Genomic DNA, 18,639 nt, shown 5'->3' on the forward strand with positions numbered 1-18,639 from the left:
AGCCTTAAAAGGACACAGAAGTTTTGTTGCATTGCTGATTGTGTTAACTGTCCAAGTTTCTGCAGTATTCAGGAAGCTTAAAATTAGATGAGTTAGGTTTTTTTAGCATATAATAAACTCCATGGCATCACAATCAATATGTAAATAACTTGGTGTAATCAGGAGATGTCACTGAGTTTGAGTGGGACAGAGGTGAAAATTGGGGACATCCCTGTGAGGGACAACTGACAGATCCAGTGCACAGCTATAGAAGGAGCCCAAATCTTTGGGAGAGAGATGAAAGGCCCTTCATGGCCTTTTAAAAAATTAAATTTGTAACAACCGCTCCTTGTGTATTGGAGACATGTTAAGTTCCTTCTTCAGCTGTCTGTTGTTTGGCCTGGCCTGTCGGAGCAGAAATGGCATAAATGAGACGTGTGGTGGATCAGAGTCCAAATTCTAGACATGTCTCTGTGGCCATCAGGGGCTGAAAGTACTATGGAGGCAGTATTCCTGGTGGCTGGGAAGAGGGCGCTTAGTATGGTTCTTGGGCCAACTTGGGGGCTGTTGTCAGGCTCCAGAGAAAGTCTGCTGGCTGGATTCTGAGCCCTTCTCTCTCTTGACAGATCTAGAACTCATTTTCCTTCTCAACTGGTAAACATTCCTGAACTTTGCAGTGCATTTCCCTTCTCTGCTCTTCCTGCTTTGTGTTGAAACTTAGTGCATTTAATACATTTTATTGCACAAGTGAGAGGTGCCTCTATCAAAGGGAAAAGCAGAAAAACACCATAGATTATTGCTGTTCTGTAGTTCCACTGTCAGGCAGTGCTGACAGCCCTTGGTCTTTTTAACTCCTTTTTTCCATTTCCCTACTGTGTGTCTCCCTGCTCCCAAGAGCTGTCTGAGCTCATCAGAGCTTCTCAAAGTATCACAAATATTTTTTCAAGAGTATTAAAAACAAAAAGCAAGCCTTTTATCACCTCAATCACGAGGGTGAATGTGAACTGGACAAATCTTTAACATCTCATGCAACGTTGCTGACTTTAGGTGAGTGTTTTTGACTGTTTGAAAATAAGGCAGAGCTGGGAATGATTTTTGGGCTTGATGGTTCAGGGGCTACATGGGAAATTTGAATTTCCCTTTAGTGAACTTCAACTGTTTTATTTTCCTGCATCTCCTTCTGAGCTGCATGCTGTTATGGATAGGCAACTGTCATTGCACATCCTTATGCTTCAATAGTAGCCACGTAACCAACATAGGCATCGACTCCATGGGTGCTCCAGACCCACAGAAAAAAAATGGTGGATGCTCAGCACTCACCGGCAGCACCCCCCACCCCTGATCGGGTCCTTCCGCTCCCCCGGCACTTTTCGCCTGCCAGTGGCCTGGCTGTTCAGCACTCTTCTTCCCCCCCCCCCCCCCAGCACCTTCCGCCCGCTGGCGATGAGCTGATCAGTGGTGTGCAGGAGGAGCTGGGGGGCAGGGGGTGGAGTGAGGGTAGGGTGTGCTTGGGAGTGGAGTTGGGGTGGGAAGAGGCAGGGTGGGGCCTTGGGGCAGGGGGTGAGGTGGGGTCTGAGGTAGATCTGAGGGGGAGTACCTCCTGGCACATTAGGAAGTCGGCACCTCTGGTGACCAGCATTGATCTGCCATAGCTGAGAGCTTTCTCTTGGATTTAACCATAGTCTGCTAAAGGACTCTGAGAGCATAATTGTAGTAAGCATCTTTCTCACAGACCCTGTGAGAGCAGGGCCTGCTCTAGATAAAGAGGAGCTTTGGAAATGGGATGGTTCCTAAAATCGCCTGCCGCAGATGGCATGACTGGCAGTTGTTCAGCACTATAGAGATTCTGCACTTATGACATTAAAGCTGCTTGGAAAGTATGAATGAAACATATCCTTCAGGGAGTAATATTTAGAAATCCTAATGTGTTCAGAGCTTTACCTCTCTGGGGAGGGGATAGTGAGAAGAGACTTCTGGGCCTGTCCTTATTTTCTCTTCCTTTCCTCATTAAGTATTATGATGACCTTCTCTTCTGGGAAATAAGCACTTGAACTTGGCTCCCTTTGGTCAGTGCTGCTTCCAGGACTGACTAGGAGAAGTCTCGCACTCTGACTTCCCTACCATTTGTATTTTTGCTATCTTCATAGCAGTTTTTGACCCCATGATACCTACAATCAAGGTTCCTTGGAATACATCCCATAATCAACTACATTGTGAGGCAAAAGTAACACAGGGTTAAATCAGTTCACTGACAGGTAGCTCATCATCCAAAAAGAGTGTTTGGACAGAATAAGTTTCTTTCTTGTCATTCATTTGAAATTGTACTGACAAAAAGGACAGGTTTCAGAGTAGCAGCCTTGTTGGTCTGTATTTGCAAAAAGAAAAGGAGTACTTGTGGCACCTTAGAGACTAACAAATTTATTTGAGCATAAGCTTTTGTGAGCTACAATGCATCCGATGAAGTGAGCTGTAGCTCATGAGAGCTTATGCTCAAATAAATTTGTTAGTCTCTAAGGTGACAAAAAGGAGTGGGTTTTTGGTCTAGTCTCCAACAGGAAGAAGTTGAGAGTTTCACATGAATTTCTGTTAGTAATGTAAGTTGGATTCCAACTAGTGAGCAAGGTCAATGCATCTGCATGCTCTTCTTTCCCCTTGTTACAAACTATCTGCAGAGTTATTTGATGATTCTTTTATGTTTCAGGACAACCTCAGCCACAAGTGCCTCAGTACAGATTTCGCAAGAGAGACAAAGTAATGTTCTATGGGCGGAAGATCATGAGAAAGGTAAGTACATCTAATGGAGAGGGAAGGGAGAATGGAAAACAAAGATTAAAATCCAGGAAGAAAAATGTGAACTCGCAGATGTCTGACCTGCTTTCCATGGTTATTAGCCCCAGCCCCACTGCATTTTTTCAGAAGAGAAGTTTCTAATACGTTGGGTTTGTCATGCTGGATCAGACCATAAATTTTGTAGTCAGTATCCTGTTAACAGGTAGTGGGTAATGCCTGATGTTTCAGAGCAAGTTCCTCTTTCCCCTTGGAAAAATGCACTTGTCTAGTTTTGCAGGGCTGTATGTGGAAGGGAAAGATTCCTTCCTAACTCTTATAGTTATCTCCATAGCAGACAGGAAGAGTCAGCATGGATTCACCAAGGACAAGTCATGCCTGACTAACCTAATTGCCTTCTATGATGAGATAACTGGCTCTGTTGATGAAGAGAAAGCAGCGGATGTGTTATTCCTTGACTTTAGCAAAGCTTTTGATACAGTTTCCCACAGTATTCTTGCCTGCAAGTTAAAGAAGTATGGGCTGGATGAATGGACTATAAGGTAGATAGAAAGCTGGCTAGATCATTGGTTCAAAGGGTAGCGATCAATGGCTTCATGTCTACTTGGCAGTCGGTATCAAGTGGAGTGCCCCAAAGGTTGGTCCTCGGGCCCTTATCTTCATTAATGATCTGAAGGATGGCTTGGATTGCACCCTCAGCAAGTTTGTAGATGACACTAAACTGGGAGGAGAGGTAGATATGCTGGAGGGTAGTGATAGGATACAGAGGGATCTAGACAAATTAGAGGATTGGGCCAAAGGAAATCTGAGGAGGTTCAACAAGGACAAGTGCAGAGTCCTGCACTTAGGAAGGAAGAATCCCATGTACCCCTACAGACCAGGGACCGAATGGCTAGGCAGCAGTTGTGCAGAAAAGGACCTAGGGGTTACAGTGGACGAGAAGCTGGATATAAGTCAACAGTGTGCCCTTATTGCAAGAAGGCTAACAGCATTTTGGGCTGTATAAGTAGGAGCGTTGCCAGCAGATGGAGGGACGTGATCATTCCCCTCTATTCAACATTGGTGAGGCCTTATCTGGAGTACTGTGTCCAGTTTTGGGCCCCACACTATAAGAAGGATGCGGAAAAATTGGAGGGAGTCCAGCAGAGGGCAACAAAAATGATGAGGGGACTGGAACACATGACTTACGAGGAGAGGCTGAAGGAACTGGGATTGTTTAGTTGCGGAAAAGAAGAATGAGGGGGGATTTGATAGGTGCTTTCAACTACCTGAAAGGGGGTTTCAAAGAGGATGGATCTAGACTGTTCTCAGTGGTAGCAGATGACAGAACAAGGAGCAATGGTCTCAAGTTGCAGTGGGGGAGGTTTAGGTTGGATATTAGGAAAAACTATTTCACTAGGAGGGTGATGAAACACTGGAATGCGTTACCTAGGGAGGTGGTGGAGTCTCCTTCCTTTGAAGTTTTTAAGGTCAGGCTTGAGAAAGCCCTGGCTGGGATGATTTAGTTGGGGATTGGTCCTGCTTGGAGCAGGGGGTTGGACTAGATGACCTCCTGAGGTCCCTTCCAACCCTGATATTCTATCATTCTGTGGTTACCAGTTTTATAACCTGAGAGATGAGACATGATTGCCCAGGTCTTAGCATGTATAAGTATAAAACTTCACTAATAGTTCCTAAACTATTCAAAGACCCCCTTTCTGTCCCTACATTTTAAAATCGATTTCAAGTGTATGACTTGGTGACCTCCTGAGACCAATCTGTGTGTGAAGTTTATTTTTTAAAACTAATGTATATGTTGTTAAATGCTGGGGGGGGGGGGAGAGAGAGAGAGAGAGAGAGAGAGTTTAAAATGAACAATTCAGTTTCTTTGAAAAATGCTCCATCCTTGTTTCTATTTTTAGGGTTCTCTCTGTGTTTATGATCTTTTATTTTAAGCTTCTTAAAACAGAAAACAGAGACAGAATACTAGTTGTGAATTAATTTGAAACTTTAGTAAGGTAAATGGAGATTTGTATTTAAAATACTTTTACAATTTTCAAAAAAATGAATAAATAAACTTTTGTGTTGTCCTTAACATTCAAGCTCCTTAATGGGGGCGTGCATTTTAACTTGAAACTTACAGGTACTGTTACATTTGGAAATAAGATAATTAAAATTACTTCATCCTTCATATGAAAAAAACTGCTAAGACCTTGGTGTGATGGTTTATTCTTGATGTCTATTTAATCCAATAATCCTCATTAATACCTATAACAGCTCCCTACCCTTTATATGAAAGCGATGGCAGAGACTCTTGCTATCTTATCTTTCCAGGTAATGTGTGCTTTATTTTTTAGTTCTAATCTGAATACCGTCTTGGTAAAAATGGCATTGTGGGGTTCCTTGATTGTTTTATCTCTAGGACTATGTAATCTATGTGCATAAAGTGAAAGATAAGTCAGGAAATGCAGAAATTAAGATTCTAACAGATGCATTACACAGGCTGTCTTGTAGGTGTGTGTATTATGGTTTTTCATGTAATGACATAAATGGCTATTGCAATATATTATCCATTAACAAGGAATAGAAAATGTGACATATGGGCATTGTGGCTGAGATCCCATTATTGTAGGAATCTTGGAGTTCTGACTACTTCTTTGAACTGTGCTATCTAATGATCCTGTATCCAAAAAGTCTTTGTATATAGGGGAGAGAATAAGTGCCTGGAGACCTGACCAGGAGACTAGAGGTTCCATGTTACCTATTTATTATTTATATTACGATAGTGCCTGGGTGCCCCACCCATGGACCAGGATCCCATTATGGTAGGTGCTGAACAAACCCAGAATGAAAAGACAGTTAACAATCAATTGAAAAGTGTGTGTGTATGTCTGGGCAAACAGCATGTGCAGTGTGCAGTGCATCTCTAGATAGGCAAACGCTCAGGCTTGGTGCTGATTTCTACTGCTAATGCCCACTCTGCAATTTTCAAAAGTTCCTGAATCTTAAGTTCCAGACAGACTTTATTCAAGCTGAATTGTGAATGGACTCTTCGAGTCTGCATGCCGTATTTCAAGTTTAAAAATTCACCTGTTTCCTGTATGGGAAGAATTATGACTGTAAGGTTTTACACCATGTACAGAATGTGCATTCAACCATACCAAATTCAAAAATGGTTGACTGGGTTGTCCTCAAATTTTTCACACACAGATCAAATATGAGCACTTCCATCACAAAAGAATTTAAAAATAAAAAAAACATATGAATGAGGAAAACAAGATAATAGTGGAACTGATTTTCAGGCAGAATGGTAGCACTTGTTATTAAATGATTCCTGTTATATTTGCAAACAAATTGCCCGTTTTCATACGGAAGTTTTCAGTAGCAGCAACATCCTACTTATTACTATGACAGGCTCTGGGGTATATCCACTCTTGAATAAAGTTCTTGTTAAGCCGTACTTAACGTCTCTTTGTGTGTTTTCTGCATCAGTGATGTTTCCATAGACTTTGCCATTTTAGACACTTTGCCGGGATTTGCCTTAGAGCTGCTTACCTGCCTGTCTTTGGCAGCTGTTCTATTTCTGGTGAAATGCCTGTCTGTCATGACATGCCTCTCTTGACCTTTGCAGTATTGTTTGTTGCAAATGCCAGTTCTTACTGTCTCACCATGCAGGACTTCTCAAGAGACTGGAGCGATTTCTTGCTTTGTTCATGGGGACAGTCCAGGTTTCTAAGCCTCATTCCATTCCTGAAAGGACATCCTTAGCCAATTTGGCAAATATAGGTGTTCATTCTGAGTTCAGTCTTCCTAAATGCACTTTGATCCCAATTTTGTTCTTCTGTTGATTTCTTCAAACCAGCCACTCTTTCTCCAGAATGTGTGGTGGTTTTGTTTTCTTTTTTCTTCCCCTACACTGGGATGGAGTGAATGTCCTATTGTTTCCTATTGACAAATGTACGTAAAGAGGACATCTTGATTTTGAAGAAACAGTTTCCTCTCTTAGTAAATTCAGTTTTTTCCATTTTTGGCTTACATTTAGCTTAATTGTGTGGTCTTCAACAGGCAAGAGAGAGCTTAACGTCCGTATAACTCCATGCAAGGGGACATGGGAGCTATGGAGAAACAATCAGACTAAATACACTAGGAATAACTGTTTGTAAAAAAATAAATGTATTATAGGTAGTCTGGTAGTTCTGTCTGACTAACACTTCCCATTGTAAGATCTGTTTTTGCAGTTGCTTTTAACTTTACCATACTTTAATTGTTTGGGCTGAAGTTTTGGATGCTGGGTATTCAGTCATTTTTGGGCAGGAATCTGGGGAAAATGTGTTGTTTTGCCTATGTTTTTTAAAAAAAGAAGGCAAAAAAACCCTTCCAGCCCTTTCACTGAGATGCTCATATTTGAAGGCATTTTGTTTTCCATATGATAAAATCACCTTTTCTTTTTCTTCTGGAAATTTAGACCAGTGTTTATTTTTATTCTTTGTCTGAAGGTATAAAGCAAGTGAAAGATACTAGTTTCTGTCTGCTATACTTCTGGTAAAGTTAAATTGCTGAGTTTCTGATTTTATGATGCTTGGAGATATTGATGGCCCAGAGACCCACTTGTCTGTTAATGCAAGAGATGAGACAGAGTCTGAAAATTCTCATTACAGAAGCATATAATGGAATTGAATTTCCTGAGGGATAAATGGGATATTAAAAACTAGGAAGTTTTCTTGATCTTGCAATGTTTTCATTCCTCCACTAAGTGGCACTCCAGTTACTGCATTTATTGTGCTATTTAAGTATTAGGACAAGTGTCCTCATTTATATATTTCACTAAAATGTACAAGTCTGTTCTTGTCATTGATTAAGTGTATCAGGCCTCAGTGCATCAGCATTAGTGATTGCCAGACTAATATTTACACTTTAAAAGATTACTTCTATGTTTCTGGTGCTTGCAATTCTTGGTCAGAAATACTCTAAGATTTTTCTGTATCTCCCATCACCATTATATTAATTGCTCACTAAAAAGTACAGTGAAACTTCTCTCTAAAAAGAAAATGCCATGATGTAGCACACTGCCCTAATGCTCATGTAGGTCCCGATCCTGCAAAGCCTTACATATGCACTTAACTTTACATGAATTCCAATAGTGCCATACATGTGTGTGTCTTTGTAGGATCAGGACCTTTAGAGGTTGTTGGAATTTTCTTGAAACAGATTTTTGTTTTGTTTGTTTCCTGTAGGTGACAACTCTCCCAAACTCTCTGGTTGGGAACATGGTGCCTCGTCAAAGGATGCGGAAAAGAGCAAAGGTTTTGTCTTTGGCTAAGAGGTACGGTTACGTGGTAATGGAGGTCCTGTGCATTGCTCTGACTGTGTATACATGCAATTAACTTTATGCAACAATTGTAGGAATTCTAGTTTGGCTCCTGTGGTACTAGGGGTGAAGGACTCCTATTTGTTTTGTAAACTTAGGCCTGGTCTACACTACGAGTTTAGGTCGAATTTAGCAGTGTTATCTCAATTTAACCCTGCACCTGTCCACACGATGAAGCCCTTTTTTTTTCGACTTAAAGGGCTCTTAAAATCAATTTCTTTACCCCACTCCTGATGAGGGGATTAGCGCTGAAATCGGCCTTGCTGGGTCGAATTTGGGGTACCGTGGACACAATTTGACGGTATTGGCCTCTGGGAGCTATCCCAGAGTGCTCAGTTGTGACCGCTCTGGACAGCACTCTCAACTTAGATGCACTGGCCAGGTATAGAGGAAAAGGCCTGCGAACTTTTGAATCTCGTTTCCTGTGTGGCCAGTGTGGCGAGCTCACCTGCAAAGGTCACCATGCAGAGTTCATCATCACAGGAGTCCATGCAGTCCCAGAATTGCCGAAGAGCTCCAGCATGGACCTAACGGGAGGTACGGGATCTGATCGCTGTATGGGGAGACGACTCCGTGCTGGCAGATCTCTGTTCGAAAAGAAGAAATGCCAAAATGTTTGAAAAAATCTCCAATGGCATGAAGGACAGAGGCTATAACAGGGACCTGCAGCAGTGCTGTGTGAAGATTAAGGCGCTCAGGCAAGCCTACCAATAAGCCAGAGAGGCAAATGGCTGCTCCGGTTCAGAGCCCCAGACATGCCGCTTCTATGATGAGGTGCATGCCATTCTAGGGGGTGTAGCCACCACTACCCCAACCCTGTGCTTTGACTCCGTCCAAGGAGTAGGAGGCAACACGGAAGTGGGTTTTGGGGGCGAGGAAGATGAGGAGGAGGAGGAGGTAGCTCACAGCAAGGAAGCGGAGAAACCGGTTTCCCCAACAGCCAGGATCTGTTTCTCACCCTGGACCTGGACCCAGTACCCTCCGAACCCACCCAAGGTGGGCTCCCGGACCCTGAAGGCGGAGAAGGGACCTCTGGTGAGTGTACCTTTGTAAATATTATACATGGTTTAAAAGCAAGCATGTTTAATGATTAATTTGCCCTGGCATTCGCGGCCAGTACAGCTACTGGAAAAGTCTGTTGACATGTCTGGGGATGGAGCGGAAATCCTCTAGGGTCATCTCCATAAAGCTCTCCTGGATGTACTCCCAAAGCTTTTGCAAAAGGTTTCTGGGGAGGGCAATCTTATTCCCTCCTCCATGGTAGGACACCTTACTACATAAGGCCAGTAGCACGTAGTCGGGAATCGTTGCAGAACAAACATTGCAGCATATGGTCCTGGTGTTTGCTGGCATTCAGACAACATCCGTTCTTTATCTCTTTGTGTTACCCTCAGGAGAGTTTTCAGAGTAGCAGCCGTGTTAGTCTGTATTCGCAAAAAGGAAAGGAGTACTGGTGGCACCTTAGAGACTAACAAATTTATTTGAGCATAAGCTTTTGTGAGCTACAGCTCACTTCATTGGATGCAGTCCACTGAATGCATCCGATGAAGTGAGCTGTAGCTCACGAAAACTTATGCTCAAATAAATTTGTTAGTCTCTAAGGTGCCACAAGTACTCCTTTTCTTTTTCCTCAGGAGAGTGATATCATTCATGGTCACCAGGTTGAAATAGGGTGGTTTTAGTAAGCGGACATTCAGAGGTGCCTGTTCTTGCTGGGCTGTTTGCCTGTGGCTGAACAGAAGTCTGCCCTGCTGTTAGCTACATGGTGCGGGGTGGGGGAAACCATTATCCCAGAGAATAGTGGGTGTGAGGGGGGGAGGAGAGTGGCGTTTAGTTGGGTTTCTGCTGCACGTGAATCCAGAAACCGCAGCCCCTCCTTTTACATGGCCAACCCAATGGCTATTTTGTAGGGGAAATGAGGGCGCTGCTGTTTGAAACCATTCCCACGTGTTATGAGGGTTAAAGAAGCCAAAAGACTGTGGCTTACCATGGCTGTCTGCAAGCAGAAATCTGCTGCTCGGCCCTGCGTGAGTGATCTCTCACACCAAACCGGCAGACCTTCAATAAGAGGCAAAATGCAACCTTGTAATGAAAGCACATGTGCTATGTAATGTTAACAGCAAGGTTTACCGTGAAAGACTCTACCCATTGTTCTATAAAATGTGTCTTTCTAACTACCGCTCTCCCTTTTTTTCCCCTCTACCAGCTGCATATGTTTCTCCTTGCCAGAGGCTAGCGAAGATTAGAAGGCCAAAAAAAACGCACTAGTGATGAAATGTTCTCTGAACTCATGCTGTCCTCCCACGCTGGCAGAGCACAGCAAAATACTTGGAGGCAGACAATCTCAGAATGCAGGAAAACGCAATATGACCGTGAGGAGAGGTGGCGGGCTGAAGATGGTTACTGGCATCAGCTTGCTGAAAGAAGGCAGTAGTCAATGCTCAGGCTGCTGGAGGATCAAACTCATCTGCTCCAGCGTATGGCTGAGCTGCAGGAAAGGCAGCAGGAGCACAGACCGCCGCTACAGCCCCTGTGTAACCAACCGCTCTCCTCCCCAAGTTCCATAGCCTCCTCACCCAGATGCCCAAGAACGTGGTGGAGGGGCCTCCGGCCACCCAGCCACTCCACCCCAGAGGATTGCCCAAGCAACAGAAAGCTGGCATTCAATAAGTTTTAAAGTGCTGTGTGGCCTTGTCCTTCCCTCCTCCACCACCACCCCACCCGGTGCTTCCCTCCTCCACCACCCCTCCTGGGCTACCTTGACAGTTATCCCCTATTTGTGTGATGAATAAATAAAGAATGCATGAATGTGAAGCAACAATGATTTTATTGCCTCTGCAAGCGGTGATTGAAGGGGGGAGGGGATGGGAGGGGAGGGTGCTTAGCTTACAGGAAAGTAGAGTGAAACCGGGGAGGCGGGGGGTGGGCGTTTCCATCAAGGAGAAACAAACAGAACTTTCACACCGTTGCCTGGCCATTCCTGAAACTGGTTTTCTAAGCTTCTCTGATGCGCACCGCAGCCTCCTGTACTCTTCTAACTGCCCTGGTGTCTGGCTGCGGAAAATCAGTGGCCAGGCAATTTGCCTCAACCTTCCACCCCTCCATAAACATCTCCCCCTTATTCTCACAGATATTGTGGAGCGCACAGCAAGCAGTAATAACAATGGGAATATTGGTTTTGCTGAGGTCTAACCAAGTCAGTAAACTGTGCACTTTTAAATTCCCAAATGCACATTCTACTACCATTCTGCACTTGAATCAGCCTAGAGTTGAACAGCTCCTGACTACTGTCCAGGGTGTTTGTGCATGGCTTCATGAGCCATGGCATTAAGAGGTAATCTGGGTCCCCAAGGATAACTATAGGCATTTCAACATCCCCAACAGCTATTTTCTGGTCTGGGAAGAAAGTCCCTTCCTGCAGCTTTTGAAACAGACCAGAGTTCCTGAAGATGCAAGCATCATGTACCTTCCCCGGCCATCCCACGTTGATGTTGGTGAAACGTCCCTTGTGATCCACCAGTGCTTGCAGCACTATTGAAAAGTACCCCTTGTGGTTTATGTACTCACTGGCTTGCTGCTCCGGTGCCAAGATAGGGATATAGGTTCCGTCTGTCGCCTCACCACAATTGGGGAATCCCCATTGCAGCAAAGCCATCCACTGTGACCTGCATATTTCCCAGAGTCACTACCCTTGATAGCAGCAGCACAGTGATAGTGTTGGCTACTTGCATCACAGCAGCCTCCACAGTAGATTTGTCCACTCCAAATTGATTCCTGATTGACTGGTAGCTGTCTGGCGTTGCAAACTTCCACAGGGCTATTGCCAATCGCTTGTGAACTGTGAGGGCTGCTCTCACCTTGGTATTCTTGTGCCTCAGGGCAGGAGAAATCAAGTCACAAAGCTCCATGAAAGTGCCCTTATGCATGCAAAAGTTTCGCAGCCACTGGGAATCGTCCCAGACCTGCAACACTATGCGGTCCCACCAGTCTGTGCTTGTTTCCCAGGCCCAGAATCGGCCTTCCACGCCATGAACCTGTCCAATTGACACCATGATGTGCACATTGCAGGGGCCCGTACTTTGTGAGAAGTCTATGTCCATGACCTCATCACTCTCGTCACCATGCTGCAGTCGCCGCCTCCTCGCCTGGTTTCGCTTTTCTTGCAGGTTATGGTTTTGCATATCCTGCTGGATAGCACGCGTGGTGTTTATAGTGCTCATAATTGCCCCGGTTATCTGAGCGGGCTCCATGTTCCCAGTGTTATGGCGTCTGCACTGAAAAAAGGCACGAAACGATTGTCTGCTGTTGCTCTGACGGAGGAAGGGGTGACTGACAACTTGGCTTACAGGAAATTAAAATCAGTAAAGCGGGTGGCTTTGCATCAAGGAGAAACAGAATGGCCCCCTCAAGGATAGAACTCAAAACCCTGGGTTTAGCAGGCCGTTGATTTCACAGAGGGAGGGAGGAGAAAATGAATATAAAACAAATCTGGTCTATTTCTTGTTTTGATCCACTTCATCTATCTTTATACATCTTGCTGGCAGCAGATGGTGAAGTACGACTGCTGGCCATAGTCATCTCCTGGGTGCTCGGCAGAAGACGGTGCAGTATGACTGCTGGCCATCGTCGTCTCCTGGCTGCTCATTAGAAGACTGTGCATTAGGACTGCTGGCAGGACTGAATCACCATGAGACGAAATTTAAAAGGGAAATGACCTGGCTGAGTCACTCCCATGTTTGCCCAGGCGCCCCTGACCGACCTCACCGAGGTTGGCTAAAGGAGCACCCTGGAGTATGGCAATGATGGCTACCAGTCATACTGCACTGTCTGCTGCCAAAAGGCAATGAGCTGCTGCTGTGTAGCAATGCTGTGTAGCAATGCAGTTCCGCGTCTGCCAGCACCTGGGAGACATACAGTGATGGTGAGCTGAGCAGGCTCCATGCTTGCCGTGGTATGGCGTCTGCACAGGTAACCCAGGAGGCATGAAACGATTGTCTGCTGTTGCTTTCACAGGGGGAGGGAGGGAGGAAAAGGGGTGCCTGACTATATGTATTCAGAACCACCAGCAACAATGTTTTTGCCCCATCAGGCATTGGGATTTCTCCCCAGAATTCCCATGGGCGGCGATACTGTGGGATAGCTACCTACAGTGCAACACTCCGGAAGTCAATGATTGCCTAGGTACTGTGGACGCACTCTGCTGACTAAATGCACTTCGAGCATTTGTGTGGGGACGCATACAATCGACTATATAAAAACGCTTTCTACAAAACCGACTTCTATAAATTTTGACCTAATTTTGTAGTGTAGACATAGCCTTAGATTTCCAAGAGGCTCAGTCTGTCTCTGTTTATGTTGGGCTTTTGGATGACCAGCTTTTCTCATAAAGCAGTGAAGGTCTCATGGTTTCCAATGCATTTGCCCACTTTTCTGGCAAACACTGGATTAAAATGGAATAAATTCTACTCTTCCCCAATAATGAAACTTGCACTGGGAGTGGAAAGTGGGGAGGTTTGCAGTAGTTCTTAGCTGCCGTTCAGGTTTGTTCCATAGCCTCTATAATGCACAGTGGCTCCAGGAGGAGTGCAGGAATAGAGCTGGTGATGAGCTATGAGGCATCAACTCTACCCAGAACTGTTGTGTACTGTAGTGTCAGGTTGTGTCTATTTCATTCTGGTTGGGCCCCTTACAAAACCCACACAGACTCCCTTTATTTGACCCTGGGTTGTGTCTAAGCCCTGAATCTGGATATGCCCCAGGAGATGTTCACTATTTTTTGTGGGGTGGAGGAGGGAAAGGGAGATCTGTTAGAATTTTTTTTTTTTTTTAATTTGCTGTTGGCCAGAAAAGGGAGGAACTGCATTGGAAACTGAGACCTTCACTGCTTTATTATAAATAATTAATGTTAAGAAAGCTTGTAATTCAAAAGCCCAGCATGAACAGAAACTGACTGAGCCCCTGAATTCTGTTCATTTTGTTTTTTCTCTTGTAGGATTTTGCGTTTTAAGAAGGAGTCTCCAACTCTGCAACCAAAGGAGCCGCCTCCCTCCCTGCTGGAAGCAGATCTAACTGAATTTGATGTGAAGAATTCCCACTTGCCATCAGAAGTCCTCTACATGCTTAAAAATGTCAGGTAAGGTTGAAGTGAAAGATTGAGGCTTGATCTTGATATGTGCTAAACTGATGTAAATCAGCAGTAACTCCAGAGAAGTCACCAAGTTTAGGAGTGTGAAATCAGAATCAGGCCTTTTAATGAATTTAAGTATGTGGCGTAAGGCTTTTCAGGTGGGGAAAAATAATACTGATTTACAGTTGTCAAGAAGCATTAGGTAAGGAAAGGAAGAGGGTGGTCCAATGGACTAGGTTTGGGAGTAAAAATGCTGAGCTCTGCAAGATGGAATAGATTTATAGATTTCTGTTAATGCTCTTTCTGTGCCTTTTGAAACTCTTTTTGGATTTTTTTCTACATTGCTACGGAAATGTGTAACAAAGGGCAGTTGGACCATTTTGGTATGTTCAGTGTCAGACTGACAGCTCTGCAGACTTGCCACGAGCAGCAGCAGTACAAACTTGCGCACCTTGCTCCTAGAGGGACCAGCTTGAGGGGAGGAAGAGAGTTCTCTCTTCATGTTCATTCAGTCTGGCATCTGCATCTCTTTGCTGAGACAGTTAAAGGAGCCAGTCGCCTCCAATTATTTTGCTTGTTATATTTTTTGAGAGGTAATGATAGAAGGTCAGGGTTGGAAGAGAGCTCAGGAGATCATCTAGTCCAACCCTCTGCTCAAAGCAGGACCAATCCCAACTAAATCATCCCAGCCAGGGCTTTGTCAAGCCGGGCCTTAAAAACCTTTAAGGATTGAAATTCCACCACCTCCATAGGTAACGCATTCCAGTGCTTCACCACCCTCCTAGTGAAAAAGTTTTTCCTAATATCCTAGACCCTCCCTCACTGCAACTTGAGACCATTACTCCTTGTTCTGTCATCTGGTACCACTAAGAACAGTGGACTTCTGTCCATTAAGAGCTAACCTGAGCTAATCCTTTCACTTTATGTAAGTGACTAAACAACCTCTGCATCTTTCATCTTCTCTCTGTAGGTTTGTGGATGTTTTCATGATTTAAAAAACTTTTCCACCATGCCCTTGAAGACTAAATTATAGCAGTGTTTCTGTCTTCTTTGGCCATCTAATAGAGTTACTGTTAGTGACCTAGGCTTTTATCTATGGACTGATGGCACAATTAATATGTATTATTCTTGACACATTTTATGGGTCAGTTAAATTCCACTGAAACATAAATTTGTCACGGGAGAATTTTTTTTTTTTTTTTTTTTTTAAATCTAAATTTAGGGAGATGCCTAGAGAGCCCTTTTCAGGGCTGTGTACTGACAGGAAATGAGGGTAGAGACTGGTGTTTCTGCTTTTGCCTGTGTGATCTTGGTTGTGATGAGAGCCTGCTTGCATGTTCCCTGAAAGGGGTGGCTTATCCCAAACACTCCTGTGAAACTGGCATTTTCCTCCCCCTCTATTCTGACATTTTTCTGGTGAGTTCGTGGTTCTAGTTACATTAGTGAACAGAGAAGTTTTCCGGGTGATTTTCTTCTTCAAGCGTGTGGCTATGTTCCAGGCTTCTAGGGTCACCCAATGAAATTAATAAGCAGCAGGTTTAAAACAAACAAAAGGAAGAACTTCTTCCACAGGTTGGCTGTGCATTGTGTGAACTCCTTGCCAGAGGATGTTGTGAAGGCCAAGACTATAACAGGGTTAAAAAAAGAACTAGATATATTCATAGAGGATAGGCCCCTCAGTGGCTATTAGGCAAGGATGAAAAACAATGCTCTGAAGTGTCCCTAGTCTCTGTTTGCCAGAAGCTGGGAATGGGCAAAGGGGATGGATCACTTGATGACTACCTCTTCTGTTCATTCCCTCTGAGGCATCTGGCATTGGTCACTGTCGGAAGATAGGATACTGGGCTAGATGGACCATTGATCTGACCCAGTATGACCCTTCTGATGATCTTCTCCACATTCCCATCTTCAAAGGCCACACATCAACTTTTGGCTGAGGAGGGCAGATTGTGGATGCCTTTTAGCCCATCAGCATCACCCAAAGTGCTGACCAGAGGGCCTTGCCAGAAAGGAATCCCAAATCTTTTCTTCACTGCAAGGATCACACAGTGCTCCTGCTCTTCTGGCTCAGAGAGTCCTGTCCTTCACGTGGCTGCATATGGCATGGGACTTCCAGGTACCCTCATGGATTCCCACAGTATTGGTACCATGAGGCTTTGCTAGTTTAGGGAGGGCTCTCATGCACCACGGCATCTGCAGGTTTCCTTTTGCAGCGGAGACGGTGTCACTGATTCTTTTCTTTCCTGCAGGGTTCTTGGCCATTTTGAGAAGCCTCTCTTCCTGGAGCTGTGCAAGCATATGTTTTTTGTGCAACTGCATGAAGGCGAATACATCTTCCGTCCTGGGCAGCTGGATAACAGCATCTATGTTGTGCAGGATGGCAAGCTAGAAGTTTGCGTTCAAGAAAATGTAAGGATAAGCCCAATCACTGACTCCTTTTTTGATAAATCTCTTATTAGAATGGCATATGGCTAGAGATAAACATCTCCATCATGTGATGACTTGGAACAGGCTGTGTTAGCCCCTGTAAGGCGAGTGTTAAACTTTCTGTGACTCATTAGGCCAGTGGCTCTCAATAAGGAGTACATGTAGCCCTGGGGATACTCAGAGGTCTTCCAGGGGATACATGAATTCATCTAGATATTTGCCTAGTTTTACAACAGGCTACGTAAAAAGCACTAGCAAAGTCAGTATGAACTAAAATTTCATGCAGACAATCACTTGTTTATACTGCTTTATAGACTATACACTGAAATGTATAGTAAGCAATTTTCAGTCATAGTGGGCTGTGACAGTTTTGTATTTTTATGTCTGACCTTGTAAGCAAGTAGTTTTTAAGTGAGGTGTAACTTGGGGATATGGAAGACAAATCAGACTCATTAAAATGGCCATACTGGGTCAGACCAAAGGTCCATCTGGCCTAGTATCCCATCTTCCAACAGTAGCCAATGCCAGGTGCCCTAGGGGGAATGAACAGAACAGGTAATCATCAAGTGATCCATCCCGTTGCCCATTCCCAGCTTCTGGCAAACAGAGGCTAGGGACAACATCCCTGCCCATCCTGGCTAATAGCCAATGACCATCCTGACTAATAGCAATACTCCTGAAAGAGGTACAGTAACCTGGAAAGATTGAGAGCCAGTGCATTAGGCAACATGGTCATCAACAACGAGGAGTCTGGCGGCACTTTAAAGATTAACCGATTTATTTGGTAATAAGTTTTTGTGGATAAAAAAACCCCCACATCTTCAGATGCATGGAGTAAAAATTGCAGATACAGGATGGCTTTTTCAGAAAGATCACAGATGCATTGTAGTTTCCTCGGGAAGTCGATGGTGTCTCGAAGATAGGTAAGTATGTGGCACCACGCAAGGCACTGAATTTAGCCGTATGAAGTGGAAATCCATCAACTTAATGAAAAAACTCACACAGATACAGACAGATCTCATCTTCCCCTCCAAGTGCAAACAGATGGACATCATACCCAATGGACTGAAGGTAAAAAAAAATCCATTGCAATCGACATACTACACTGACTATGTGCCACACACTCTCAGAGAAACTGAGGAACCACCTGATCACCATCCTGTACAGCAAACAGGAGATCAAGAATGAGCTCTCAAAATTGGAGACTGTCATACAAAACATCATCCTGGCCACCATGGATGTAGAAGCTCTTTACACCAACATTCCACACGAGGATGGACTACAAGCGGTCAGGAACAGTATCCCTGATGAGGCCACGGCACACCTTGTGACTGAGCTTTGTGACTTTATCCTCACCCACAATCATTTCAGATTTGGGGACAACTTGTACCTTCAAGTCAGCGGCACTGCTATGGGTACCCGCATGGCCCCACAGTATGCCAACATTTTTATGGCTGACTTAGAACAACGCTTCCTCAGCTCTCGTCCCCTAGCACTTCTCTGCTTGCGCTACATTGATGACATCTTCATCATATGGACCCACGGGAAAGAGTCCCTTGAAGAATTCCACCTGGATTTCAACAATTTCCACCCCACCATCAACCTCAACCTGGACCAGTCAACACAAGAGATCCATTTTGTGGACACTACAGTGCAAGTAAGTGATGGTCACATAAACACCATCCTATACTGGAAACCTACTGATCGCTATACTTACCTACATGCCTCCAGCTTCTATGCAGGACAGATCACACGATCCATTGTCTACAGCCAAGCCCTAAGATTTAACCGCATTTGCTCCAATCCCTCAGACAGAGACAAACACCTACAAGATCTTTATCAAGCATTCTTAAAACTACAGTACCCACCTGGGGAAATGAGGAAACAGATTGACAGAGTGAAACGGGTACCCAGAAGTCACCTACTACAGGACAGGCCCAACAAGGAAAGTAACAGAACACCACTGGCCATC

At 44.4% G+C, this 18,639-nt stretch overlaps 1 protein-coding gene across 6 annotated transcripts in view; it reads left to right on the forward strand.

Annotated features, from left to right (window-relative positions):
• The window catches only part of PNPLA7 (patatin like phospholipase domain containing 7), a 414,014-nt gene that overhangs the window by 23,733 nt on the left and 371,642 nt on the right, over nt 1–18,639 (forward strand). For all 6 annotated transcript variants that reach the window (XM_038374480.2, XM_043499152.1, XM_043499151.1 and 3 more), the window contains 4 exons: nt 2,681–2,763; nt 7,980–8,068; nt 14,106–14,246; nt 16,490–16,649. In XM_038374480.2, coding sequence (XP_038230408.1) covers nt 2,681–2,763; nt 7,980–8,068; nt 14,106–14,246; nt 16,490–16,649 — 473 coding nt within the window. The remainder of the gene's footprint in view (nt 1–2,680; nt 2,764–7,979; nt 8,069–14,105; nt 14,247–16,489; nt 16,650–18,639) is intronic.

The sequence above is a fragment of the Dermochelys coriacea genome, chromosome 16, assembly GCF_009764565.3.
Source record: "Dermochelys coriacea isolate rDerCor1 chromosome 16, rDerCor1.pri.v4, whole genome shotgun sequence".
NCBI lineage: Eukaryota > Metazoa > Chordata > Testudines > Dermochelyidae > Dermochelys > Dermochelys coriacea.